A 27,740-nucleotide genomic window follows, 5' to 3' on the forward strand; every position below is an offset into this window, starting at 1 on the left:
AGAAAAATGGTACAGATGAACTGGTTTGCAAGGCAGAAATAGATACACAGATGTAGAAAACAACGTATGGACACCAAGGAGGGAAAGCGGGGGCGGGTGGTGGTGGTGGGATGAACTGGGAGGTTGGGATTGACATGTATACACTAATTTGTATAAAATAGATAAACTAATAAGAACCTGCTGTATAAAAAATAAAATTAAATTAAATTTAAAAAAAATTTTTTAAATGATGGACACTTCCTCACCATGCCATACAATGAAGCCACAGATGTAGCCAAGAAGCTCAAATTTGGGGCACATCATGATCTTCAAACAACTACAGGGAACTTTCCCTCAGAATAGGCATTTGGAGTGGTCATCTCCAGCAAGTCCAGCCCTGACACTCCAGAGAAGGAGGGTCAGATCAGCACAAACCATACAACAGGCCATTCTTTTTTTTTTTTTTTTTTTAGGGTTCTTTTTGTTTTTTTCTTTAGGCCACGCCATTCAGCTTGTGGGATTTTAGTTCCCTGACCAGGGATCGAACCCAGGCCCTCAGCAGTGAAAGCACGGAGTCTTAACCACTGGAATGCCAGGGAATTCCCACCTCGGGCCATTCTTAACAAAAGTATCCACAGAGTAATACTGGTGTCCAGAGAGGCACCAAGCCCCAAACCAGACATGCTGATGAAGAAACTCCAGACTTACTTAGCCCATTACCCTTCACCTTCTGTCCATCCAAATATCCCCCATCCTCTGAGGGTCCTCCACAGGCCAAGTTCATCCAGGTTTCCAGCCCCAAGTTGATCTCTCCAGTGTGGCAGCTAAGAGTGTTTGCTCTGGAGCCATAACGGCTCGTATGACTTTGGGCAAGTTATCTATGTCTTTGTGCCTCAGTTTCCTCATCTGTAAAATGAAGATAATCATAATTGTCTCAGGACTTAATTTAAAGTACCAAAGCGAAGAAACATAGCAGATTTATCTCAACCAAGTGAGTAAAGTCAACATCACCCATCGCGAGCCATCATGGGCTCCTGACGTGAAGCACTGACAATAACATGACATCACGTGGGGTGTTACCCGCCATAGTTCCTAAGCTGCTGTGAAGATACGTCAGGCACATCCGAACTGGGAGACATTCTACAAAGTAACTGGCTTGTTCACTTCATAAATGACAGGGTCGTGACATACAAGAAGGCTGAGGAACTGTTCTAGACTGAAAGAGACTGACAGAGACCGGTACATAAAAGATGTGGGCTGGAAAGGAAGGAAGGTAACGGAGAGAGTTTATGTTCTGTTTCGTTTTTACTACAAAGACATTCTTGGTATAATCAGTGAACTTTGGTCCGTGTGGATTTCGTGTAGAATCAATGTTAAGTTTCTGATTGTGATAAGTGCACTGTGACTACACAGGAGAGGTCTTAGCAAGGGCCTTGGAAGAGACTAATTACAGCTATTAAACTAAGCAATTAGAGTCTGCTCCACAGCCTACTATGGATAGTTTCGTTGCTCTACTGTTTAGCAGATGGAGGTTTCATCCTTGAGGCCTCCTGTATTCATAACACTCAGAAGGTCTAAGATACTGGCACACAGATTTGTTTATCCAACAGACGCTGAACCAGATCTGGATTTTCCAGCCTCTGTGCCAAGCTGGGACTGTGGAGTCGAGTCCAGGTCCAGGCCCTCAGGGTGTCTGTTCTGGTGGGAGAAGCTGAAAGACGCCTTCAAGGGACGAGCAAAGAGTGGGCACTGATTGGTAAAATGAGAAGAACAAAAGGAATTCAAAGGAGGGAGAGGAATCTGTTCAGAAGGAAGATAGAAATGACGGGAAGAAGTAGCAAGATCCAAAGCCCCTGTTTAAGCTACTTTTTGTGTGTTTTTTATGAGATGAGCTTGGGCTTGCAGGTAGAGGCGAGAAGACATGAGGTGATGTGTGCAAGGGCAGTCAGGGTACCGCCATTTCTAACCGCAAAGACTGGAGACACGTGGCTAATCACGTCACATCAGTGCGTCAGGATACTACGCAGCTGCCCAAAGGGCTGATCTCTTCTCTGAGAGTCACCGTTGTGGTTACTGGGAGGGGGGTGTGACTGGAAGGGGCAAGGGGGCTGCTGGGAGCTAGGCGTGCTCTCCATCATGAGGGGTTGGTGGTGACGCTGTTGTGAAAGTCTGCAAAAAAGCATCAGTTCCCACACAAGATTCGTGTTGTTCACCAGCTGTAATAAGCTATAGGTCAATTTTTTTAAGCTTCAAAAAATATTCTCTTTGTATTTATTGATCAGTAATTATCTCCAGGGTATATTGTTAAATGGAAAATGCGTACAGAACAAGCTATAGTGAACGCACTCCTTGCTGGGGGGAGGGGTTTCGATAAAGGAAATATATACTCATACCCAGAATGTCACTAGAAGGAAGGAAAAAGGGGTAAGTCATTGTCTCCAGGAGAAGAGAGAACAGGGTGGCCTTGGGCCTGGGGTGGGAGCTCATGTGGGGAAGGAGTCAATTAATCTTTTAAAGCAAGGGGAAATCTGAAGCATGGAGAAGTTAAGAGGGCTTCCTTCGTTACTTTAACCCCAAGGATGACAGTTGTAGTGTGGGTTTAAGTCATTGGAAGCTCACAGTCTGAGGGAGGAGGTGAGTGCAGATACATGATATAGGAAGCCTGATCAGGGAGTCTGGACTGGGAGCAGCTTCAAAATTGTGTTTTTCTCAATAAACTAAACATTACTGAGTCCTAGGTCAGATCCTACAGCTCAATTTTGCCCTAGTTTTTCAACTCAGCCAAGTCCTCTTTAATTTGTTGAAATTGGGCAGGCATTTACCCGCACACTTACACAACACTCACGGCCAGAGAGTTTACAAGGTCCGTTAGGCAGAGGAAAACCACGTGAAATAACTAATTTTTGGAAAGAGAAGCCCCTTCTACCCCCGGCCCTTGGCCTCCATCTCTTGGTAGTATACTGCCACCTGGCGTCCCCTCAACAAACTGACACCAAACACATTCTCAGAAGTGTGAACTCAGAAGTATTGAAATAAGTAAGGTGAAGAATGAACCGTTTTACTATAATTGAAAAATATATTAGAAATGAGTCCACACAGTTGCAGAGATACTTGTGTATGTACGAAATTCTTCTGGAGAATACAAGCAAGCTGTTAACAGTGGTTGTCTCCAGGGAGAGGGACAGTGTGCCTGGAAACACTATCACTGTATTTTTTTTCCCCTGACCAGGGATCGAACCGGCACCCTCTGCATTGGAAGCGTGGAGTCTTAACCACTGGATCACCAGGGAAGTCCCTATTGTTTCTATACCTTTAAAATTTTGAGCCATAACAATGTATTGCTAATTGAAAAAAATTAAGTCCAAAAAGAAAAAAATCTGTTTATTAAATTTCAGTAAGTTAACAAGGAGGCCATCTTTTCTTCATTCATTGATTCATATACCTAACAAATACTTCCTGAATGTTTACTCTGTATCTGCAGGAACAAACGTGAAGAAAACAGACACATTCCTGCCCTCCTGAGGTTTAGACTCTTTTGAGAGGATGGCCTTGAATAGCACATGTTGAAGGTTGCAGAGCCCCATGAACCTGGGTCCTCGGATGACTGATGGTGTGGAGCGGAGCTCCCAGCCTTGGGTCAGGGAGATGGGGAGCTATCCTCTTCTGTTTGCTTAAACCTACGGTGAGGAATTGTTGTTTCAGCCCTTTGCTTTACCCTAGTTTATATGACACTTCACAAGTGTGACCTACTGGGTATTTTATTCACCCAAGAGCTGAAACACACACATTCTTCTCACGTACACATGGTAAATTTACAAAAAGTAGCCACAGATGGGGCTACAAAACATGTCTCAACAAATTTCAAAGAATGAGTGTTACAGAGATTATATCCCTAGACCACAAGGCAATCAAGTGAGAATTTACTAAGTAATTGGTTAATTTTTTAAATTAATTCAAAAATTTAAAACATTTCTAAGTAACTCATGGGACAGAGAAACTTAATAATGGAATTTAGAAAAAAACTTCAAATTGATAATTTTAAAAAGACAATAATGCGAATTTGTGGGATAAAGCTAAAGTGGTACTTAAAGGGAAATTGGAAGCTTTAAATGCATTTATTAGAAAAGGAGGCTAAGGGACTTCCCTGGCGGTCCAGTGGTTAAGTCTCTATGCTTCTACTGCAGGGGGCATTTTGATCCCTGGTCAGGGAACTAAGAGCCCGCATGCTGCATGGCGATGCCAAAAAATAAAAGGCTGAAAATTAATGAGATAATTAGTTAGAAAAACAAAAAACAGAATACACTTTTAAAAAGTAGAAAGAAAGAAATCATGAAGATGAGAGAAATTTAGAAATATAAAACAAAGATTCATGGTCTGGTGAGGGCTAGCTTCTCACTGCAACCTCACGTGGCAGAAGGGGTGAGGGATCTCTCTCGGGGCTCTTTTAGGAGGGCACTAATGCCATTCAACTTCCAGAGGCCCCGCCTCCTAATACCATCACCTTGAGGGTTAGGATTTGAACATATAAACTTGGGGAGACACAAACATTCAGACCATAGCATTTTACTAAGGAAAGACCAGGGGGAAGAGATTTCCAAGCAGCAAATAGCATATGCAAAGCCTATGTTAGTAAAACTGACTAATTCTAGAAATTCTAAGAGTGAAATATTGTGAAAGTGATATTGTGAGTGAGGTAGACTGAAGCAGAGCCATCATAGTTCCGCAATCAATGATTTCAAAATAGTAGAATGTAAATTAAAGCTTTATGACTGTATATATGAAAGAATTGTGTACAATTGGATTGCAAAGATCCAAAGGTTTGGAAAGACGCCACTGGTGAAAAGAATGCAGAAACCCATGCTCCTATATGCTACTGTGGGCATGTCAATTAGTACAATATGTAAGGAGCAATTTAGCCATATGGATCCCATATTTAAAAGAAAAAAAGTGAAAGGACATATCCTTTACCATAGCAATTCCTCTTCTAGGCATTTTCCCCGCAGATATACCTCCACATGTGCAGAGAGACAGTCCTCGGGATCCTGTAGCATTATTCATGACAACAAACTTGTGGCACAAGGGACAGTGCTGGTTAACTGCTGCCTGAACAACCAAATCTCCCGGTTTGGCCTGTGTTGGGTGGCGGAGACATTGAATAATATCCTCTGACCTGAGAAGGAACCTTGAGACTGAAAGATGAAGCAGCAACTCTATAGTGCCATTATGGAGTTTATTGTGGGTAACTTATACACGGGCAGATGGATGGAGGAACGATCCAGAGGCATTCACAACTTCACTCCTTGCTGCCAAAGGGGTACAGGAAAACTTAAAGGGACCAAAGCTAAAAATAGAATCTGACTACTGGAGAGAAGCACATCCACACTGATGGGAACCAGAGGTTTTTAATCTGCTGGGGAGGAGGGTCTCGACCTTTAACCGTCTGCATCAGCAAAAGGCACTCTTCCAGTTTTCACATCAGATGAGGCCAGGATAAAGTTGATGGGAGCATAACTGGCTTGGGCTCATTCTTTGTGAGTGGGTTAAAGTTCAGTCACCCAGAATAAGGAAGCGGTAGCACTGTGGGCCCAAGGCGGAGCTGACCAAACAGACTCAGTGTTCACTAAACAACCTCATAAACGAGGCCAGAGTCCCACCAGGTGCTGGCAGTGATGACACACTCGCCTTGCCCAGTCCTGGCCTAGTACTTTATCCCTACATCCCACCTGTCAGCACCCACTCACTCTCAAGTGTCCCTGTCTCAACAGCAAACTCAGGCCACGGGGAGGGGTGAGGAGGGGTTCAAGAACCACCATGGTTCTCCGAGGGCCAGGCCTGGAAGAGGTGCACCCACACCCCATTGGCCAGACGCCATCACGTGTGCACACCCACAGCAAGGGAAGCTGGAAGCCGGCTGCCTTCTGGTGAGGAGAGGGGACTGACCAAGGGGACACGTGGGCTGCCCTGCCAGCAGGACCCTGAGTAAACGGGGCCGCATGGACGACTGACCCAGGCAGGAGCCGGCAACCTTGGCGGCCTCCGGGAAGAGACAAGAAAATGGGGGTCAGGAACAGGAGGAGCTTGGTGGCACTGCCTGTCCTGTTGTGGTGGCATTTTCTATCGTGCGTTACATTAAGGGAAAAGAGGGACTTTAGGTGGGCGGGGGGGGGGGAGTCCAAGGAAAACCAAAATTTCCACAGCTGGTCAAGGTCAAGGTTGTGAGGTTGTGGGACTGACTCCTCGGCCAGGGACGACGAAGGCCCTCTCCGCCGTGCCGCGGGGGACCCTATAAGCGGGGCCAGGAGCGGGGGCCACACGGCTGAGACCCCACTTCCCACACAACACCGGCCAGGCTCCAGGATAGAGGGAACCGCCACGGACCCCGGACGGAAAGAGCCACGGCGCCTGTGCAGTGGGCCGCACCACCGCGCCTGCGCACTGGGCTGACGCGCGTGCACGTGGGCGGGGCCCCGCCTCCAGATCCTCCTCCTTCAGCCCGGGGGTGGAGGCCAAGCTGAAGCCGGTGGGGCGGGAGCGCGGGGAAGCGATCTCCGTGGCCCGCGCACTCCCCGGGGACTGGCACCTCGCTCCGTGCGTGGGGCACAGGGCCCTGCAGGGTAAGCGGCGGGTTCCGCCGGGCCCGGGATATCTATGCACGTGGGCCCCCATGGGCACTGTGCGCTGCGCCCTGGAGAAGGGCCGGGGCGGAGCAGGGCCGGGGGCCTCCGGGGCGTAGACCCAAGCGCCTGGCAACTCCCCGGTCTTAAGCGGCAGCGCCTGGAGGCGGCCTCAGGGTCACTGGCAGCCGGGACTCCGGTGACCAATGAGGGGCGCGATCGGTGTTTTGGCACTGGGTGGGCAAGACAGTCGGAGTCTCCACCCCCAGGGAGCCTGTAGCCCTGCTGTCTTCATTCATTCATCCCGGGTCTGCTGACCCGCTCCCAGCTGTGTGCCGGGCGCAGGAGATGCAATAGGGGCAGGACAGGCAGGGGAGAAAAGCCCGTTTAAACCTACCAGGAGACTTCGTATTTGTTCATGCGCTTTAATTTTGTATAGGTTTTAAGCATGTGCGACAGTCATTTGCACGCACGGTCGTTTTGGGTATTTTTAACCTTGGGATAGAACTTGTATTTCGAGAGCCGAGCTGCCGTCCCCAGCTCCTAGAAAGCTAGTCGGCGGATGGGGCGGGCCCCGTCCGGACATCACTGCCACAGCCCCACACCGAGATTCTCCTCTTTGACCCCGTCTTCCCCTGACAGAGGGAGGCACTCCCGCCCCAGGAGCCCGCTGAGAGCAAGGTTAGCTCAGCCAAACCTGTTTGCCTTTGTGCACCTACATCCTGCCCCACCCCCCAGCCTACTCCTCATTCCCTCCAAGCTTACCTGTCTTTACAGCTTTGTTCTAGACTCTCCTTTAAAGAACAAAACTCATCTAAAATTGTTTTCCTTGGTGATCCTCTGGGGAGGGCCACCGTGGTGTTAGTGGTGTCACGGAAATGTGATTTGCCCCTCCTTAGCTCTGGGCAAGCACCTTACCCCATGGAATGAAACCGGTTTTTAGGCTTGGGCCTCAGGGCCATGGAGGTGATCGTGGGCCAGGCTGTTCCTGGCTCTGTGCCCCCTCAGGGTTATGTTCTGTTTGGCCTCTGTTTATGTCACCCTGAACTTGGTGTGTAACTTGAATGATTATGTGTATGTAATTTCACATGAGTGTTTTTTGGTCGTCTGAACTAGTCTTATATGAATAGGGAAAGTGAAGTGATGAAGCACATTTGATGTGGAGACAGAAGCTAGAAACTCCTCTGCTTTGCCGCATGCCAGCTGTGTGATCCCAGGCAAGTCCGTTTACAGACATTCCCGGGCCTTGGTCCTGTTGTATGGAAGTAAGTCATCATATGTCATGTGGTATATAAGTGCCAGCCTGTGGGCCTCTGGTTACAGGTTCTAGCTTATTTAAAGGGGTATTTTTTAAATGGGTAGACAAATTTAATTAAGAGCAACCTTTGCCTTGAAATTTAATATACTACCTGTTAGTCTGATCATGTATGTTATGCTTCTTAGACTAACACAGGACATGATAAAATTTGACTGTGTAAAAGGATTTTATAAAACGCTTTCAGAGTTGTAAGATGTTAGTATTGTTTTTGTGTCCTCACTAATCATCCTTGGAAATAGTAGCTTTAGAACTTTCTCTAGAAGTACATTTTTGTTAAGTGATCACTTAGCAGTGGGAAACTTTGGGTTACTATAACCTAACCAAAGGAGACCTCTGACAGGGCCTGTTGCTGGGTGAGAGCTGGCTGCCTGGGGATGGCTTCCTCAAGCGCCAACCCCAAACCTGTCATCTTTCACAAGGCTCAGTTCTGTTTCTGACTGATGTCCTGCTGTCATTTCAAACTCGACGTGTAGAAAACCTGGTCACTGCTGTCTCCTGCCCCATCCCACATGGCCATCACATGGGTCCTGAAGCATCTTCCATGCCTCTTGGTGAATTGCTACGTCATCAGCTTGCTTTCTTCACCAGCAAGTGATGGCTGAGCAGCTGCTGGGCTCTGGCCTTGTGTCATGGGTGGGAGATCAGGATGACTGGGCTGGTCCCTGCTTCCAGAGAGGCACCATCTCACCAGAGGGAAGGGAGACACAAATGAACAACTCCACATACAGCTTAGTCAGGGAATGAGTGGAGAGCACCAAAGAACACAAAGGAGGAGCCTCCGGCTGCAGGGTTCAGAGCGGCAGTGAGCATAGTACCTTGAGTAGGTTTTGCAGGGGTGTAGATAAAGGACCAAAGAAATAGGGTGCTTAAAAAAACAAAACAGAATATTTAAGGCTGTCCTAGATAAAGGCCTGTGTTCCAGACTGCTGTAGCAGCACAAGACAGGCTAAGTCCCTGCGCTTGGGGGCTGATGGCCTCGAGGGGACACAGACTTTCAGGAACAAATCTCACAGACTCATGTCATCACAGATAATGGTGGTGCTTGGTCAGGACGGGGCAGGGAGTCATGGAGCACATAGTGGGTGGAGGTGGTCAGGGAAGGTGGGGGTGACAGCTTGTCAGCTGAGACTTAGGGATGAGGACCAGGTTGGCCCACCTGAGCAGGGGCAAGAGAGGTAGAGACTAAGCGCAGAGGCCAATGGGAGCCAGGCCTGGGCAGGGTTATGATGTTATTCTGAGAGTGAAGTGAGGCTGGAGCTGGGGCTGGGGAGGGCGAGTCTTGGGGAGGGAGCTGCTGAGAGAGCCTTCCCCGAGGCCTCTTGTGCTCAGGGAGGGGTGCATTGTCTTGCCCCCCGACCCCGTCCGAGCTTGGATGGTGGGCCTCTGGGTGGGCCTCTCCCCTGGCAGGGGCACAGGGCTGGCCCAAGGTTTGGACAGTGCTCCAGGGGCCGCGGGCATCCAGGTGTGGCTGTAGGGCTGGATTCCCCGCAAGGGCCACTGTTCCATCTCTCCTACCCTCAGACAGCCTGGGTTGGCGTGAGGCCACCACAGGCTTCCCCCTGCGCTTCTAGGCCTGGCCCCCGCTCCCCCTCCCCTGTGGAGGCCTTTGTACTATCCTCCAGCCCTCCTCCCCCACCACCATCCCTGTGTCCTGAGCATGGCCCACACCCCCCCAGGGCTCTTGTCCACAGGCACTTGCCCTGCTTCCCACCCAGCACGTGCCTGTCTCCCTCCCCCTGGGACGTCCACTCTACCTCCCACACTGACAGCCAGGGTGGACAGATGGTGGATGTCCCCAAGGGTAGGGGGAGCCCGGAGAACCAGGTGCCTCTCTTCTTGTCTCTGAAGTCTCAGGTTTCCCGCCCGGTGCCTCCACTGAGCAAGTGCCTCCATTTTGGGGTGCATTGAACCAAAAATAGGGGTGCTGAATTGATTTATTTTGCTCTGGGCTTTGAAAGCACATGGGCATTATTTCCTTCTCGGCAGGAACATGTATATGAATGACAAGAGGTATCTGTTGTGAAACTCCCAGGAGAATGAGCCGTTCCTCTGATCTGTCTGTGGCTCTGCAGTCCCCAAGGGACAGGATTTTAAACGTTTAAAAATAAGTTATCAACATGGGAGAAAAAGAGAGAGTGGAGAGAATGGACTGCATATACATCTCTGTTACCTTGAAAGGTCTGGGGACACCATGCCCACGTGGCTTTTAAAATAGCAGCGAGTTTAGAGCCGTTTGCCTGGATTAGCACCTAGAGGGGATACTCGGGCTGTGGGGCTATGGCCCAGGTCAGCACCTGCAGGACCGACAGCTTTGGACAGGTTGCCTAGTCTCTACGAACCACACTTCCTCTTCTGCAAAATGGGGATTCTACCTTCCAGAAACATTCTGAGGATCAAATGCAACTTCTGACTCCACAGGAAAAATGCAGACCTGTGGAAAAAGTTCTGGTTGAAGGAATTTTTTGTCCCTGAGCACAGGGATTGCTGACTTGCCCTAGAACCTCGCAGCCTAACGGGTTTTTCCTGCCTCTCCTCCCCTTCCACCAGCCGCTGTGGCACAGTCCTCAGCAGACAAGGAAATGAGAAAAATACCAAACAATGGGAACCGGAGGATGACAAAGGTGGCGTACCCGCTGGGGCTGTTCGTGTGCCTGTTCATCTACGTCGCCTACATCAAGTGGCACTGGGCCTCCACCACCCAGGCCTTCCTCGGCATCCCCGAGGTGGCCACGGGGGCCCGGAGGGGCCAGCAGTCCCGCAGTCCCCCGGGGACAGCTGCCCACGGGCCTGAGGTCTTCTACGGCATCATGTTCGACGCGGGGAGCACTGGTACCCGAGTGCACGTCTTCCAGTTCAGCCGGCAGCCTGGAGGTACCGGGTAGTAAGCCCTGGCCATGCTCCCCTGTCCTCCGTCTCACAGCAAAGCATGGGCCCTCAGGGTGGGCTGGACCCCCAGCCTGGGACTCCCCGGGGAGCCTGTCAACAGTGCCATTTCCCAGGAGTCCCAGATGTCCTCATTCGCACCGGTATCTGGTGACCACCTAAGGGCAGCTGAGATCACAGAGGGCGTTGGGGTGGCCTGTCCCCTCCAAGTGTCCCGGGCAGGGTGGGTGGCTAGGACCATGACTTAGGCCAGAGGTCACATGGGGTGAGTTTAAAGAAGGAAGTAGCCCCAGGTTCAGACCAGTGGGAGCCGGGAGTCCAGGAAAGTCAGGTACATGAGCAAAGACCCAGAGCCTAGGCCAACACGGAACTGCCCAGTGGGGCCAGGCAAAAAGGGTTAGCAGATGTCAGTGGCCTCAGTGAGAGTAAAGCTGGGACCAGAGCCTGCGGGCCTGGCTTCCCCGGGGGGTGGGGGGGCTGGGGAGGAGTGAGGGTGGAGTTTGGGCATCTTCACCAGCGGGCTTCTCCCGTGGGGAGACCCCCAGCACCACCCAGTCCCCCCTCCACCCCTTGTGGGTCGGTGTTCACAGCTGGGGTCCCTCCCTTTTGCTTTGGCGCTGACCCTTCTGGGCGTTTAACTGAACTGGTGGCTCCGGATGCCTTCAGTAGGTCTCTTCAAACCTCTCATGGCACATTTATCCACTTTTCATCTGCTTTATTTTTAAACTTGTTATAATAGTTAAATATTTATTTGCTGGACTTAACCTACCTCCAAAAATTGGTTTTGAAGCTAAGTTTAAGGCAACGTGTGTTGGCATGTAATCCTTCAGTAGCCGTGTACCCACGTGTTTTCTTTGGAGAGACCTCCTTACAGAAAGTTTGTCGCTGATTTTTCTTGCTTGGTCTTTGTGTCTGCATTCAGACAGCACCCCTTGGCCTCGCTGTGCCTGGGAATACTCTCCCTTGCTGTAAGCACATGAGTCCAGACCCCTAATAATCTAAAACACTGGATTTTTAAAAACAAGGCTGAAATATTCTTTTTTTAAAAAAAAAAATGAAATATTCTTTAGAATGTATAATGCGCCCTATCTAGAATTAAGAAAATGATTTTCACGTTTGCAGTTTGGAATCATTTACCCTGCTTCTCTGTTGGGTTTTTTTCTGTTCGTTTGTTTGTTTGTTTCTTTGGCCACGCTGATGCATGCAGGATCTTAATTCCCAACCAGGAATCAAATCATGCCTCCTGCAGTAGAAGCACAGAGTCCTAACCGCAGGACCACCAGGGAATTCCCTGCTTCTCTATTTGTTGAATCAGCAATAATTAACTATGTTAAAATTTAACATTTTAAATGGGTAGTTTTTGGTATTTAAATTATACCGCAATATAGTTGATTTTTTTTAAATAGGAAAAGTTCTGGCCAAAACATTAAGTATAATATTCATTGTGTAGCCAAACTAAAGAGGCAGAGTTTAGATGAGAAACAATGAAGGTCTGTTTTCAGAAGTCTGCCTTGAAAGTGTGACTCATCATAGTTGTATAGATTCATGTATTTGTGTTTGTGTTCACACTTGTACCTTTTTAAAAACATGATTTTCCTTTAGAAACTCCCACCTTGACCCATGAAACCTTCAAAGCACTGAAGCCAGGTCTTTCTGCTTATGCTGATGACGTTGATAAGGTAACAGTGTTCTCTCATCTCTCTTTGCTCATCAAATTTGCCTTCTGTCGGTTGGTTAAAGTGACTCTCTTTCTCTCAGATGCAGAGCCGTCCTCCCAGAGCAGTGTCTCTGCTGTGCTGACCTGGGACATTTCACTGCGTAGGACAGTCTATGGAGGACACTGGTACCCGTGGGAGGTCCCACCCCCCCCCACATACACTACACACCACACCACACACATTACACATGTATACACATACACACCACATGCACAACCATACCACATACACAGCCACACACACATACACCACATACATCACACACATATACACACATGCACACAGCCACACGCATATACACACACCACACATGCGTAGCACACAGATACATATACACCACACACACACACACACCACATATATCCGCCAGCTGGCCCGCATGCCACCCAGAAGTCACGGTGTGATTTAAAAGCACAAATGCTACAAACTTAGAAAAAGCATTATTTGAAAGTTTAACTTTTTTTTGTTTCGGTTTCTCTGATTGAAGGTGACAAATGTTCACTAAAAAAATTAAAGTCAAAAAAATGTATTATGCAAAATCCACAAAACCAAATAAGTGTAAAAGAAATTTAGCTGAACTGTCAAATGGTGACTTTGGTAAGTTGGTGGCGTTTACACTTCTGAGCTGCACGAACACAGGGCACCTGCGTTCCAGGGGGCTCCTGAAAGCAGCCCCTCATGCAGCTGTCAGTTCCTTTGGTCCCAGCACGTCTTAAATCAGAAGCTGACGCAGCCTTCTTGCCACAGATGCATCCTGATCCCAGACAGTGAAGCCACAGCCTTGCTTTCTTGTAGCCCGGTTAAGAAACAAATTGAAAACAGAAATCAAAATGAGTGACTCTAGAGGTTAAACCTGATTAAATGATAGATCTTGGAATAAACTCATGGGGCTTTTTATTTATTTATTTTTATAAATTTATTTATTTATCTATCTATTTATTTATTTATTTTTGGCTGCGTTGGGTCTTCATTGCTGCACGTATGCTTTCTCTAGTTGCAGAGAGAGGGGGCTACTCTTTGTTGTGGTGCATGGCCTTCTCATTACGGTAGCTTCTCGTTGCAGAGCACGGGCTCTAGGCACACGGGCTTTAGTAGTTGTGCGTGGGCTCAGTAGTTGTGGCGCACAGGCTCTAGAGCACAGGCTCAGTAGTTGTGGCTCCGCGGCATGTGGGATCCTGCCGGATCAGGGATTGAACCTGTGGCCCCTGCCTTGGCAGGCAGATTCTCAACCACTGCGCCCCCAGGGAAGCCCCTCATGGGGCTTTTTAAATCTTACTTGTTCAAGCAGGCTGCACACATTCACGTGGGGTGACTTGTACAGCTTCCCAGCGGACAGAGAACCCCTCCCACTTCCTCCAGGAAGACAGTGTCCCTGGTTTCTCGCTGCCCTTTTGTGTTCTCGTCCCCTCTATTTACACACACACGGTGGAGCACGTTCACATTGTACGCGCCTCGCTCCCGGGGCTGAGCAGTGTGCCTTGGAGATCGTGCCCCATCAGGAAGTAGAGTGCTCTGTCCTGCCGTGCGTGTGCACGTTGCACTTGGAGAGCCAGCCCCTCCAGAGGGCCTGTAGGTGACCTCCCACCCTTCGCTCCTCACAGATTGGGAAAGGCTGCTCTGTGTCACCTCATGTGCACTTCGTTCCCCTCACATGCGAGGGCGTCGCCTGGGTGAACTCTTGGGGGGTTTCTGAGTGAGAGGCACGCATGTCCCCCGCAGACATTGCTAAACCCCTCCCAGCATCGTACCCTCCACACGCCTGGTGAGCCTTCACGGCAGTCATCCCCTGCCCTGCCCAGCCTGCCCCCGACGGGCCCTGGTCCAGCATGGAGAGCTCAGCATTCCAGCAGGTGAAGTGATTCCTTGGTGTAGCTCTTCACGGGTTTTAGTGCTGTGAGGGACCCCAGAATTCCATCATGGTGTCCAGGGGCGTCGCAGCTCATCTGAGGCTGCCGGGGCTGGTGGTGAGACTGGCAGGGTTCCGGCTGCCAGGCGCGTAGACCCCTGGCCCGCCCCGCTGCCGAGGGTTCGCCCCACGCTCCTGCCTGCACCACTTGAGTCGCTGTTTCTGCTGATTTGGAAAATTAGAAAAAATATATTTATAAATTAATAAAACCAAAAGGGTGGGAAGCACCTGTGACCCTGCACGCTGAGCACAAACCCTGCTCTCCCCACCGTGTTCACAGAGCACCCCAGGAATTCAGGAGTTACTGGACATTGCTAAACAGGACATACCCTTTGACTTCTGGAAGGCCACCCCCTTGGTCCTCAAGGCCACAGCTGGTTTACGTCTGTTACCAGGAGAAAAGGCTCAGAAGTTACTGCGAAAGGTGAGCTCATCCAGTTACCCCTGGGCGGGTGACTTGTGATAACTGAAAACATGGAACATCAGCCCACGTCCAAGCAGGCAGACAGGCCACGGAGAAGCTCCCCAAGGAGGGAAGCACGTCGAAATGTTAGCAGTGTCGCCTTTGGTGGAGGGGTTGTGGATGAATGATGCTTTCTTTCTCAGGATATTTAAAGCTATTCATGTTTTCTAGAATGAATCTGTTTTATAAAAAGAACAAGTTCGTGTTAAAAATATATTGTGCTTTTGAAGGGCTTCCTTCCATCCAAGAACTTGCCGAGTGTCTGAGGCCGTGGGACCTGAATTCTTGACATTTCGGCTCAAGCCAGCCGTCCTTGTGGGAAGTGCAGGCTCAGCTCTTGGTCTGATGTTCAGATGTGACTGCTGAGGAGGCCTCTTTGTGTCTGCCCAAGCCCTGCACCTCCCTGCAGGTTGCTCTGGAGCCTGTCTTTGACATGTACTTGCAGGGTTCTTACCATCAGGAATCAGGGAAAGTGTTCTCAGCAAAGCAGTCCTCCTCCTCCTCCGCACTGTTTCTGAACCTGTTAGCTGCTAAATGACAGATTGTTGCAGGTTTGTCAAGATCCCTTATAAAAACTACTGAATACCTTCACATGCTCAAGTTGGATTGTGGGACACAAGTGCAGACGTACTGAAGTTTCTATGTATCAATAATTGCTAAAAAAAAAAAAAAAAAAAAAAAAAACGGAGAAGGAAATAAAGCCAAACACAGTTGCTCACCGCTTTCGCTTCCCCTGTGCCAGGTCCCCTCCCAGGAACGTGCCCAGCAGGCCACGTGGCGGCCCAGGGCTGGGATCTGCCTTGTGGGGCTTTCCACCCCTCGTGTCCTGTCCTAAAGCAGGGCAGTGATTGGGACTGTGAGTTTAGATTCTGAATGATAAAGGCTTGTCTCTCTTTACACTTAGGTGAAAGAAGTGTTTGAGGCGTCGCCGTTCCTCATAGGGGACGACTGTGTTTCCATCATGAACGGGACGGACGAAGGTAGTTGCCAGAAGCGCCATGTGCCATGAGGCTGCCCCTTGAGGCAGGCTGCATGCTAGGCTGCTGTCAGCATTGCTCTGGGAGCCTTCCCTGGTGGGAGGCACAGACATCCAAGTGCCGGTCCCACCTCAGTCCGCAGTCTGACCATCTCAGAGCACTGTATTCTTGGGTCCAGTGATAGAGACAGATTCTCCTCGTGACTGGCTCCAAGCCTGGCATAGATCACATTTCTGAAAACAAATCATCTTTTCTAATTAATTAATTAATTTGGCTGTGTTGGGTCTTCTTTGCTGCACGTGGGCTTTCTCTAGTTGCGGTGAGCGGGGGCTACTCTTCGTTGCGGTGCGTGGCCTTCTCACTGCGGTGGCTTCTCTTGTTGTGGAGCACGGGCTCTAGGCGCACAGGCTTCAGTAGTTGTGTGCAGGCTCAGTAGTAGTGGCTCACGGGCTCTAGGGCGCAGGCTCAGTAGTTGTGGCACATGGGCTCTATAGTGCAGGCTCAGTAGTTGTGGCGCACGGGCTTAGTTGCTCCATGGCATGTGGGATCTTCCCGGACCAGGGCTCGAACCCGTGTCCCCTGCATTGGCAGGCAGATTCTTATCCACTGCGCCACCAGGGAAGTCCCATCTTTTCTGTTTTAAGAACATTTAGAGAGAATCCCCAGTTGCTGATGCGTTAGAATGTTGCTGTTGCCTTAATTCTAAGAGAGAGTCACTTCATAAGGCTCCTTACCAGCCCCTGACTTTAAGCGTGACCTTAGGAGTTTGTTTGGGTGGAGGGAAAGGGAACATTTGTTTCTCATCCCACCTCTTCCAAAAATAGGCAGTTGATAAAGAGTGTGACCAAGAGATGTGACAATTTGGCTGAGCACTCTGATTTTTAGTGTGTGGTGTCTTCTAGAGCAGTCTGCCAGAAGCAGCTGGATGGTTCTTTGAGTGATGCCCGTTTCTGTAGCTGATCTGGAGGCTGAGAGTAGTGAGAAAGTGGTCTCCTTGTGCTCCTGAAATCGGAAAGCTGTCATGAGTCCCCATGCTGTTTACAGCATCTCAGGTGATTCAGATGCTGTTTGTGACCCTCTTTTGCAGGTGTTTCCGCGTGGATCACCGTGAACTTCCTAACAGGTGGGTTCCCTTCATCATAAAGCCAGCAGTTCACAGACACAGGTCTTTAGAGCAGGGGCCTCATTTCCACTCTAAAATAACCCCTTCGGGTTGCTGACCCGAAGTAGGGTGTTGGAATGGGTGGGGGCGGGCACCGAGCTTGCAGATGCAAATGCTGGAGATGCAGGGGGTCCTTCTCCAAAGGCTCAGCTCTGCCTCTGCTCCCACGGCAGCATCCCCTGGCCACCGTCCTCATTCCTGAAAGAAGCCCTGAGTCACACTAGTCAATATTGAACGTGACGCGAATGCTGATCACGTATAATTGAAGTCCTGCTGGAGGTAGAACAGGGAACAGGTGGCGAGGAGTCATTTTTCTTAAATTACTCTCAGGATGTGGATTTTTGTCCCTTTGTTGTAATTACGGACAAGACCAGTGTGTCTGACACATGGATGAGAAAGAAGGAAGTTTCCTGTAGGAGTTGCTGCCCCGGGGATGGGGAGCCATGTCAGGTGACAGATCAGGAGCCCAGGCCCCAGAAGCACAGGTTGTCCTTCGTTCAGATGAAAGCCACCACCGGGGCAGCTGTCCTTCACACCCCCCAAACACACACGGACATTTTCATGTGGCCACAGCTTCCATCTGTCTTGTTCTTCTCTCCACGGAAGGGCCTGGCTTCTAACCTCCCCTTTTCTGCTGTTCTGTCTGTTTACTAACGGGCATTGCTGTGTGGATTTTACTCCCGGTGCTGCAGGCAGTCTGAAGACCCCCGGGAGGAGCAACGTGGGCATGCTGGACCTGGGCGGAGGGTCCACCCAGATCACCTTCCTCCCGAGATTCGAGGTAACCCGCTGCCGCCCCCAAGACCACCTGCCCCGTGGGGGAGCCTCAGCCCCGGGGGAGCTCTGTGCTCTCAGCTTCTCTCCTGAGGGTCAGATCACCCGCAGTGAATGCTTCTTAGTTTGATTTTAACTCTGCCTGGAGAAAAGAAAATAGAAATCTGGTCTTCAGCGGGGTGGTAAACTAGATACTACCTGGAGACCTTGGGGCAGAGGGTGTGGGGTGGGTTCTTCCCCACCCCTGCAAGGGCTTCCAGGGAGGGGCCGGAGTCTGACTCCGATGGGACAGAGCCGCAGGCCTTTTCAGGATGGACGTTCTAAGGCAGGGGTCCCCAACCCCCAGGCTTCGGACTGGTAGGACCAGCTGCACAGCAGGAGGTGAGCGGCGGGCAGCAAGCAAAGCTTCATCTGCCGCTCCCCATCACTCACATTACCGCCTGAACCATCCCCCTGTCCGTGGAAAACTTGTCTTCCATGAAACCAGTCCCTGGTGCCAACAAGGCTGGGGACCGCTGTTCTAAGGGACACGAAAATGTATCCAGCTGAGACTGCGTGCTGTTTTTAAAAAGTACCTTCCTCATCTGCCACTTTAAAAATTATTACTATTATTTTTAGGTTTTTTTTGTGTGTGTGTGGTACGCGGGCCTCTCACCGCCATGGCCTCTCCCGTTGCAGAGCACAGGCTCCGGACGCACAGGCCCAGCGGCCACGGCCCACGGGCCCAGCCGCTCCATGGCACGCAGGACCCTCCCGGACCGGTGCACGAACCTGTGTTCCCTGCATCGGCAGGCGGACTCCCAACCACTGCGCCCCCAGGGAAGCCCTATTTTTAGTTTTAATGGAAGAGCCTTGGGACTTCCCTGGTGGTCCAGTGGTTAAGACTCTGCGCTTCCAGTGCAAGGGGCATGGATTCGATTCCTGGTTGGGGAACTAAGATCCCACATGCCATGTGGCATGGCCAAAAAAATAAATTAATTAATTAAAAACTTAGCATTGATGGAATAGCCTTAAATTTACGCATAACTCTTCTGGTTGGGCCATATTTCCCAGAATGGGTAAACGTTACCCATAGGGAGGAAAGACATGGGACTTCCCTGACGGTCCAGTGGTTAAGATTCCACGCTTCTACTGGAAGGGGTGTGGGTTCAGTCCTTGGTCGGGGAACTAGGATCCCACAGGCCTCTTGGTGCAGCAAAAAAAAAAAAAAAAGAGGAAAGACAAAGTGTTTCACTGCTTGCTCCAAGCTGTTTCACAGCATGTGATTTGATGAAAGGCTAATGTAATTGAATACATCTGTGAATATCCCTGTTCTTTCAAATGAATTGAGGGAGTGGGGGACAATTTTCTAGAAAGGCCAGCAGGAAAGGTGCTTTAACCCTTGTGTTCTTCCCCAGGGCACCCTTCAGACCTCCCCACCCGGCTTCCTCACGTCCCTCCAGATGTTTAATAGGACCTACAGGCTCTACTCCTACAGGTTTGTTTTCAGGACTGAGGGTGGAGAGGTCCACTGTTCAGGCATGTGGCTCAGCTTAGCACTGCAGGCCTCCCCCAGCCTCCGCCTCCCGCCTGGGGAGCAACCAGGGTGCTGGGCCATAGACTCGGTCCCAAAATCCCTGCTGTGGACCCCCCTGCAGCCTTTCCCTCCCTCCTTCTTTCTTCCTCTTCTTCCTCCTCCTCTTCCTTTTTAAATTCACCTGTAGTAAGATTACATTTCTTCTTTTGTACTTATTCTCTTCTGCCTTGGCAGAGGTTTTGGGGAAAGTGGGGAAGAGTCCATAGATGATGCAGGAAGTTTCTGGGCCATCTTTTTTGCCATGTGGCGCCTTTAATAGGTTCTTTCTGTGAGGCTCGTCCACACCATAAAGTTGGGGACCTGTCTGTCGCCCTCGCCGGTGTCCACGGCTCCTGGACGAGCTCCCACCAAGTAAGAGCCTTCGCTTGTTGAGCTGAGGGGCTGGATGCCCTGAACCCCACTGAGGGAGCTCCTGGAAGAAGCCGGAAGCTGCTGCGTTGCCCCTAGTTTCCTCCTTCCCCCCAACATTTTGGATCCAGGCTGGTGAACGTGCTGCAGGTGGAGTTGAGGGCTGCCTCCACTCACCTGGGTTCTCTCTCTGCAGCTACCTGGGGCTCGGCTTGATGTCGGCGCGGCTGGCGGTTCTAGGCGGCGAGGAGGGAAAACCTGGTGAGTGGGGTGCAGTGTTCAGAGCCCTCCCAGCCAGCAGGACTCGGGAGCCCCAGAGGACGCCCCCCCCAGACCTTGTTGGTGGGCCCCTGAAGACCTTCTCAGTTACTTTTAAAGAAAGATGCTAGTGAAGCGGTTTCTGAATCACCGAGTTGCAGGGGCTTCTTAGGAACCCAAGGAACTGGGTGTGATCAGAGTTGGCTTGTTTGTAAGGATTTACCACGGGGCGCACGGGAGGGGCTCCAAGGGGGGCTTCAGGGGGAGGTTCTGGCTCCTGAGAACGTCCCCTGTGTTCTTCTGCTCTCGAGGGGACTTGGAATGGGCTCTGTCTTCCTCCAGATGTGGCATTTGGGGACGAAGCCTGTGTCTGTTCCCAGGCCCTCTCCACGCCATCCTGCCCTGACGTGCTTGGCTTGGGACAAGCCAGGCATTGCTGGCAGGCGCTCGAGCCCCTGGGACGTTCAGAGGACCACATGCCCGAGGCGAGCAGGGGTCCTGCTCTGAGGCCGCCTCGACCTGTCCCCCCAAAGCCCTCGGTCAGACGTGTGCAAGCCCACGCGTATTCTCAGCCACGCACACCCCTGGCCCAGCACTTCCGCTGCCTCTTCCAGGGCCTGGCCGTTCTGACAGAGCAGGAATGTTCCACTGGAATTGTTTTCCACGCACATCCTGCTTCAGCGCCTTTATTTAGAATCCTGCTATTTAACGTCATAACAGTGGCCCCTTTGTTGCAAACCAAAAACACGTCCACATCTCAGAAACACCCACGACCACACTCTGGGCCAGAAAACACTTGTTAGCCAGTGGAGGACGGCAGGAACCCACTTGCCCGGCTGTGCTGGCCTCAGGGTCCTGTCCCTCCTGCACCCCGACCCGGCAGAGCGGCGGGGAGCTGTGTGTCTTCATGTGGGGCTGTGACAGCCTCCAGAAGGGGTGCAGACCCCTCGCTGCTCCAGGGAGGCGTCTCCCGCCGTGTAAGCCGTTGTCACTCAGCAGACCACCTGCTGCCCTGAGTAGCTGCAGACAGCAGTCATCTTAGGATTGAACAGACATCCACTCGGCGGTCCCTCTGCTGGGGTCCCTGGGGTCCTGTGAGGTGGCATTTGGGGCACGTGTCTGGCCTCTACCCCGCAGAGCAGCCTGCACTTCTCCCTGGCGGCTCAGAGGAAGGAAAGCCTCCTGAAGTCCCACGGCCTTGTGTCCTGCACGTTCCACTGGTGCAGGCGGGCCCAGGCCAGAATCGGGCGGGGACAGGGACCCACTCACTCGGCAGGACGCCAGAAGGCGTGTCCCCGAGGGCTGGCGTCCTGGGGCCCTGGAGGCTGCCCCACGGGGAGCCGCTGGGGTCGTCATGAGCGTCACCTGGAACGCCGAAGCCCCTCTGTGGCCGTGAGCTGGGAGTGGGTCTGCTGGGGCTTCTGCCCCCCGAAGCTGACTCGGGACGCTTCCGCAAGTCCATCCCGCGGCAAAAAGGAAGCGTGTTCCCTTGACCCTCCGCGGCCCTCGGCGCTGACCTGAGACACTCAGTGCTGCCGGCCTCCCCTCAGCGGGCCCCCCGTCTCAGCTCCAGGCCTGCCCTCACCCCACCACGGTCAGTGCTCTTCATCCGCCTCTGTCTCTTTCTGTTTCAGCTGAAAATGGAGCAGAGTTGGTCAGCCCTTGTTTGTCTCCCGGTTTCAGAGGAGAGTGGGAGCATGCTGAAGTGACGTACAGGGTTTCAGGACCGGAGGCAGGTACGGCACGTTTATCCTCCGTGGGTGGCTCTTGAGGGTCGACGGCAGCCCCTTCCCTCCGGGCACCTCAGAGAAGCAGGGGGACTGTCCAGCCTCCTTCTCAGACAAGTGTGTACTTGCCCGCAAGCTGGACACGGTTCTAGAACCCCCGGCTCCTGCGGGGTCCCTGCACAGGGCTCCCTTGTCTGCCGCTCTTCCAGGGACCCGATTTCCCAGCAAGCCTCCAGTGAGGGAGGATCTGGACGTCCCTTGGCTTTGAGGCAGACAGCCAGGTGCGGCTGTGGGCCTGGCAGCTCTGCGGGGAAATGGCTTCTCCTCCCACACCCGCCCGCCTGTGCTCGGGCGAGGGCAGGAGAGGCCGCAGAGCCCCAGACCTGTCTCACCCACAGGGTCCCGTGCCTCTGTGCTCTTTGAGTTTCTTCTAAAAGAGATGCTGAAACATTGTGTCCAGGCTGGGCACGTGGGCGTGAGGTTTGCCTCTGGTGACAGGTCTGTTGCTACTCACAGCACTTCTGACGCCACACGTGTGGGGTTTTTGCCACGGCGGCCCGTTCTCTGGCAGCAGCAGGGTGTCCTGCGATTCACTTCGTTCCGACACTGACTTCCGGAGTCAGTGCAGCCCCCATCAGATGAGGCACCCCGGACCTTTGCAAGCGCTGGGCCCCCCGTTCTTCTGACCAACCGGCCACAAATCAGGGGTTCCCACGGCCTCCTCTTCAAATTTGATAATTTGCTGGAAGCACTCGCAGAACTCAGGGAACATGTTGCTCTCACCGGTTTCTTATCCAGGACACAGCTGAGCAACAGTGAAACGGGAGAGAGGCACAGGGCAGGCGTGTCGGGAGAGCACCTGGAGCCCCCTCCCTAGGAGGCCCCCCTCCCCAGGGAGCAGCCTCTCCCCTGGAGCAGCACCTCCACATGTCTCCAACCCGGAAGCTCTCTGAGCCCCATCGTGTAGGGTTGTTACGAGGCTCATGGCAGAGGGACTGATTAACTCAGTGGCTGCTGGTGACTGACTTAATCCCCAGCCCCCTGCCCACTCCCTTGGGGGTGGGGCTGAAAGTTTCAGCCCTCTAATCACCAGCCCCCATCCTGAAGCTGTTGAGGGACCCATCCGGAGTCACCTCATTAGCACAACCCAAGTGGAATGAAAGGGGCTTATTATGAATCACAAAACACCTCTCTCACTCTCACCACTCAAGATCTTACAAGGCTTTACAATCTCTGTGCCAGGAACCCAGGGTGGAGAACAAATGCATGTTCCTTACTATCCAGTGTTAAAGGGAAGGGGGCTGGGGGTGCCAGTGGGGGGGATTGCGGTCTAAAGACGACCAGGAAAGGCCTCATGGGGTGATACCTGAGACAAGACGTGAAGAAATGGGAAGTGAGCTCCAAGCCGAGGGAGAGCACATGCAAAGGACCAGAGGCGGCTGCTATGTTTAAGGAACATGAAAAAGGTGGTGTGAAGGGTCAGACGAGGGAGAGTGCAGGGAGATGAGGTTCCAAGTGCAAGAGTGCAGCTCCCGGGGCCCTGGGAGAGCTAAATGGAGCTGCTGTCAGACGTGGAGCAGGGCTGGGGCAAGATCAGAACTGGGTCCAGGTGTGGGCTGTGGGCCGTCCATGTCCACTGACTCAGTCTTGTGTTGTCACTGTCCTTCTGAGCAAGGAGTCAGTGACCAGCCCTGTGAGCTTGGCAAGCTGCCTGTAGGTCCCAGCTTCCTCATCTGTGACAGGAGGGAGGTGCAGACCCCACCCAGGCGGCTGGTGAGATGGGGTGGGACAGTGCACACTCGAGCTCAGCACGGGGCTGGCAGGGTTAGCATGGAGTGGACCCACTGGGCTGGGTCATGGCAGCTGCAGGCGCCCAGCTGGAGGCGCGTGACCTTCAGGGTCGGGCCACACTCTCTCCGGCCACCTTTTGTGCTCACAGTTTCTCCCCTTGAGCTGGCCACAGCACGTGGCCCCTGAAAAGTTGCCGGTGAGCACCCTCAGGTCGCAGTTACCCTGGGCTGTGTGGTCAGGTGCCCAGAGCCCACTGACCGCTGAGTCCACTCTCCCTTCGCCCCAGCGGGGAGCCTCTACCAGCTGTGTGCCCGCCGAGTGTCCGAAATTCTCCGAAACAAAGTGCACAGGACGGAGGAAGTGAAGGACGTGGATTTTTATGCCTTTTCCTACTATTATGACCTTGCCGCAAATGTGGGCCTCATAGGTAAGGGTGGGGCTCGGCTGGGCTGTGCAGGGACTTGGGTGTGGCTCCCTGGGCGGAGGGCCCAGCAGTCACATGAGGGTGATAGAAATAGAGGGAGGGCAGGGGACGTGTCACTGAGTAGAGAGTAATAGGCTCCCTTTTTATAAATAAGTCAGTTCTCTGAGCCGCTGGGTGCAGGAAGGCTTCCTCGCTGTCGGGTCTATTCTCCTTTCACCTGTGTGATTCTCAAACCGTCAGCCGCTGGCACCCAGGCCAGCAGGAGGGCTCAACCCACCCCTCAGATCGCCCTCAAGAGCTTGGGGATATCACCCTGATACCCAGCCCGCGGTGCCGTCAGGATAGAAGACGGTATCGTGAGTCTGGGACCAGTGCTGGTCAGACCAACTGGAAACCCTCGAAAGGGTTGTGAGGTCACTTCAGTGGGTCGTGACCGGACATGTCTTTTGATGAAATAGATTAAGGATATTAGAACGTGCTGCCCGTGGCAAGGGTGAGAACGTTAATGTCCACAGAAAGCCGCCCTGGAGAGACCGGAACCGTCAGGTTCCGGCTCGCTGGGGCCCACTGGGCTACACTGTCGGGCCCAGTGTGGACAGCAGCCAGCTGGTTCAGGTGGAAGGTGACCTCTCACCCCTCACCTAGGCCCAGGCCCCTCCCTCTAGGGCACCCCAGCAGCTGCCCCTCGGCCGCCTGGTCTGCAGACCCCCCGTAGCTGGAGCCAGGGCACCCTCGTCTGCACGCTGATGCCCAGACATGCGGCCGCCCGCATCTGACCCCCCACCCCCCGGGTACCCCAGGCGCAGGCCCGGGGGCCTCAGTGCTGTCTCGGCTCCACAGCACTGGTGCAGATGGGTGCCCCGTCTCCTCCACAGATGCAGAGAAGGGAGGCAGCCTCGTGGTCGGAGACTTCGAGACTGCGGCCAAGTACGGTGAGTGGCCTGGAGGCAGGACGCTGGCCCCAGAGCTCCTGGTCGGCCCCTGACTGTCGACGGGACGAGGCTTCGGGGGTGTGAGAGTGTGTAGGGGCCGCTGAGCTAGCCCAGACCGCAGGCCCACCGCGCCCTGTGTGGCCCGGGCGGTGGAGGCGGGAGTTTTTAGTCCCTGGGTTGTGAGGAACAGACTCCTTTGATTTCACTTTTTCTGACTCTTTCTCTGTGACTCGGGTGACCCCGAAGTGTCCCAGCAGATTCACAATTGCCAGGGACCCCTGCACCGCAGAGTCCAGTGTTGGGGACGGAGAGCTGTCCCCTGGGGTGTGCCCCGTGGCTGCCACCCCCCTCACTCCTCCATGGCCGGGTGTACGGGCTGCTTGTAGATTCTGCTCTTTGGTTGCCTTTCCCAGTTGCGGGTCAAAGGGGTTAAACGCTGTATGTTTCTCCATAGAAAGACCTTCTCTCCCTCCCCTCGGAAAAGGCTTTTTAAAAATCGTTCTCATCACCTCTGGGGTTGTTTCCCAGACATCAGCCAGAAAAGGTTCTGAGCAGAGGCTGTGGGTTGGGTTTGTCCGTCCCCGTCGTGAACAGGCGTGGGGTGTTCTGTGCCAGCTTGTTGGGTGCTTCCAGTCCCCAGAAGGCCCAGGTCCACGCCTAGGAGAGGTGTCTAGGGTCACGGTGCAGAGATGGGGCCTGGAGGCAGGCAGTAGGCACGGGGTTGGCCTCAAGTCCCTGCCTGTGCTTGTGCTCTGACCAGCAGTGAGGCCCTGGGTGGCACAGGGCCTGGCGGGGCGGGTGCCCCAGGTGGGTGGAGTCCGGCTGCTCGTGCTCCACCCCCCGTACCCACACCCAGGAGCCCTTTCCCCCCCAGTGTGCCGGACGGCGGAGACCCAGCCGCCGCGCAGCCCCTTCCTGTGCCTGGATCTCACCTACGTCAGCTCGCTGCTCCACGGGCTCGGCTTCCCGGGGGACAAAGTGCTGAAGGTGGGGACTCCCCCTGTGCCCCCAGCCCCCGCCCTGCGTGAGCACATGCCCGCCTTTCACACGCACATGCTCCCTTCCACCCCACCCCCCGGCCCCTTGTCTTTTCAAGTTGACCCGGAAGATTGACAATGTGGAGACCAGCTGGGCTCTGGGGGCCACTTTTCATTACATCGACTCCCTGAGCCGACAGAAGAGCCCCACCTTGTAGCAGCCCAGCTGCCGGCCGTCCCTGAAGAAGCACTGTCTCTGTAAGAACAGGCCCCTTTGGGACCCCCAATGTGCAGGGAGGGGGTCACGGCACAACCTGAGATCCTCCTCCCCGTGACCTCACAGACTGGCCCCTGGACATGCTGGAACACGGCCTAGGCTTTGGCTCCCGGTGGGCAGTGACCAGACAGGGTAAAGGACACAGGCCGAGGCCAGGGTGGCACAGCCGCTGTCCCCACCGTCCCATCGCAGGGCTGGGGCGGCTGTGACACACGTCCTATGATGGGAGTGGGAGTCTTGTTTTGTCTCACTGCCCCCAGCGGGAGCCCCCTGGGCTGGCGGGCCAGGCATCTCCTCCGTGGGTGTGGACTGTGACATCATCCAGAAGCCGCTTCCTTGGGTCCTTGGGTGGCTCAGGGTTAGCTGGCGGGTTGGTGCTGAGACTGGAAAGAGGGGCTGGAGGAAATGTCTTTTTGTGGCCCGTGTGCCCTGGCTTCTCCAAGCGGTCTAAACGTGAGCGTGAGCTGCTGTGAGATATCTGTGTCTGTGAGTGAGTGATGTCTGTGTGGTGCTGCGTGCTCGTGTAGCAGCTGTATTCTGAGCCCAGTGGATGTATCGTTGCCCTGAGCCATTTGCAGCCAAGCGGTGTCAGTCGGGCCGAAGCCCCAGATGCGCCCTCTCACGGCCCATCCCCGCAGGCTCGCAGGATGCTGGCTGAGCTGTGCACAGGATGCTATGTGTCCCAGGCCCGTAGCCATTCCTGTGGCATATGCACAATTCACGGAATAAGCTGAACCTCATGTGTTCCACTTGAAATAAAGGGTTTTCCAGGGTTTCTGCTCCTTTGATTCCTCTCGGTGAGCGCCAGCCATGTCCTTCCACCCCAGGTGTCAGGCACCTAAGGTCCCTGTTCACCAAAGTTTAAACAAAAACTTGCCCAAGCGGGTGACATGTGATGGCAGGATTAAATCCTGTCGGTACATCTTGGGGAGACAACAGCAGCAGGACACACAGAAGCCCCCATCGGGCCCTCCTGGTGTCCCCTGCCCGGGACTGGCCCTGTGGAGGCCCAGGCTGTTCTGGGGTCTGGCAGGGCAGAGCCCCCTCGACTGTGACTCGCGGCACTGCCGGGTGAGGATCCGGGCTCATCACCTCCAGTGGCTGCGGGGTCTGGAGCGAGCGCCGAGCTCCAGGTTGCAGTGTGTTCAGCAAGGATCTGGCTTTAATCCAGGACAGTCGGAAGGGGGTCACGGGCCAGACAAAGACTGGACAGACCCCTCCCAGGGTTGCAGTGGGTCCAGAGTGACGAGACTGCTGAATAAGCCCACGTGTTAGGCCTGTGGGCATGGAGCCCTGACCCCCGAGTGGGCAGGGCTGGGAGAGGGATGCAAGTGTACAACCTGAGAAGCGCTGATCCTGCAGGACAGCCACACGGGGAGTCCCCACCCCCTCCTGGGTGTCCTGACCCAGTCTGGGTTGGGGCGTCGCCACAGCCCCAACTATAGAGGGCTGGAGGGAGGCCACCAGGATGCAAACACTGGAAACTGGAGCCAGCTGTCCTCTGCCCGGTGATTTGTCTGAAGTGTCAATACTGGGGTAGGGGGCAGAGGTCTGCATGCGACACAGCAGGAAAAGACAGAGCAGGAAGATGCTTTCCCCAAACAAAAAGCCACGTCAGCACTAAAGCTCCAGGCTT

General features: G+C 53.3%; 1 protein-coding gene across 5 annotated transcripts; it reads left to right on the forward strand.

Annotated features, from left to right (window-relative positions):
• Positions 1-6,411: 6,411 nt before the first annotated feature.
• Positions 6,412-26,877, forward strand: ENTPD6 (ectonucleoside triphosphate diphosphohydrolase 6). Of its 5 annotated transcripts, XM_067013833.1 has the most exons (16): positions 6,435-6,593; positions 7,236-7,274; positions 7,724-7,810; positions 10,459-10,782; positions 12,397-12,473; positions 14,699-14,842; positions 15,786-15,861; positions 16,946-16,981; positions 17,713-17,801; positions 19,192-19,271; positions 19,915-19,979; positions 21,611-21,712; positions 23,781-23,921; positions 24,794-24,850; positions 25,725-25,837; positions 25,947-26,877. In XM_067013833.1, exons 4-16 carry the CDS (start codon positions 10,491-10,493, stop codon positions 26,043-26,045), a joined length of 1,371 nt encoding a protein of 456 aa, XP_066869934.1. In that variant the 5' UTR covers positions 6,435-6,593; positions 7,236-7,274; positions 7,724-7,810; positions 10,459-10,490; the 3' UTR covers positions 26,046-26,877. The 5 variants fall into 5 exon arrangements, with proteins under 5 accessions (XP_058893580.1, XP_066869933.1, XP_066869934.1 ...); XM_059037597.2 differs by lacking the exon at positions 7,236-7,274 and having other exon boundaries at positions 6,412-6,593; positions 7,724-7,858; XM_067013832.1 differs by lacking the exon at positions 7,236-7,274 and having other exon boundaries at positions 6,414-6,593.
• Positions 26,878-27,740: the final 863 nt, after the last annotated feature.

Source organism: Kogia breviceps, chromosome 14, assembly GCF_026419965.1.
Source record: "Kogia breviceps isolate mKogBre1 chromosome 14, mKogBre1 haplotype 1, whole genome shotgun sequence".
NCBI lineage: Eukaryota > Metazoa > Chordata > Mammalia > Artiodactyla > Physeteridae > Kogia > Kogia breviceps.

Bases quoted from the DNA above. Each gene is read 5' to 3' on its own strand.
- ENTPD6 (XM_067013831.1), top strand. From the start codon at position 10,491: ATGAGAAAAATACCAAACAATGGGAACCGGAGGATGACAAAGGTGGCG. The intron at 21,713-23,780 runs GTACGGCACGTT...CCTTCGCCCCAG, and splicing joins GGTTTCAGGACCGGAGGCAG to CGGGGAGCCTCTACCAGCTG. The intron at 25,838-25,946 runs GTGGGGACTCCC...TGTCTTTTCAAG, and splicing joins CGGGGGACAAAGTGCTGAAG to TTGACCCGGAAGATTGACAA.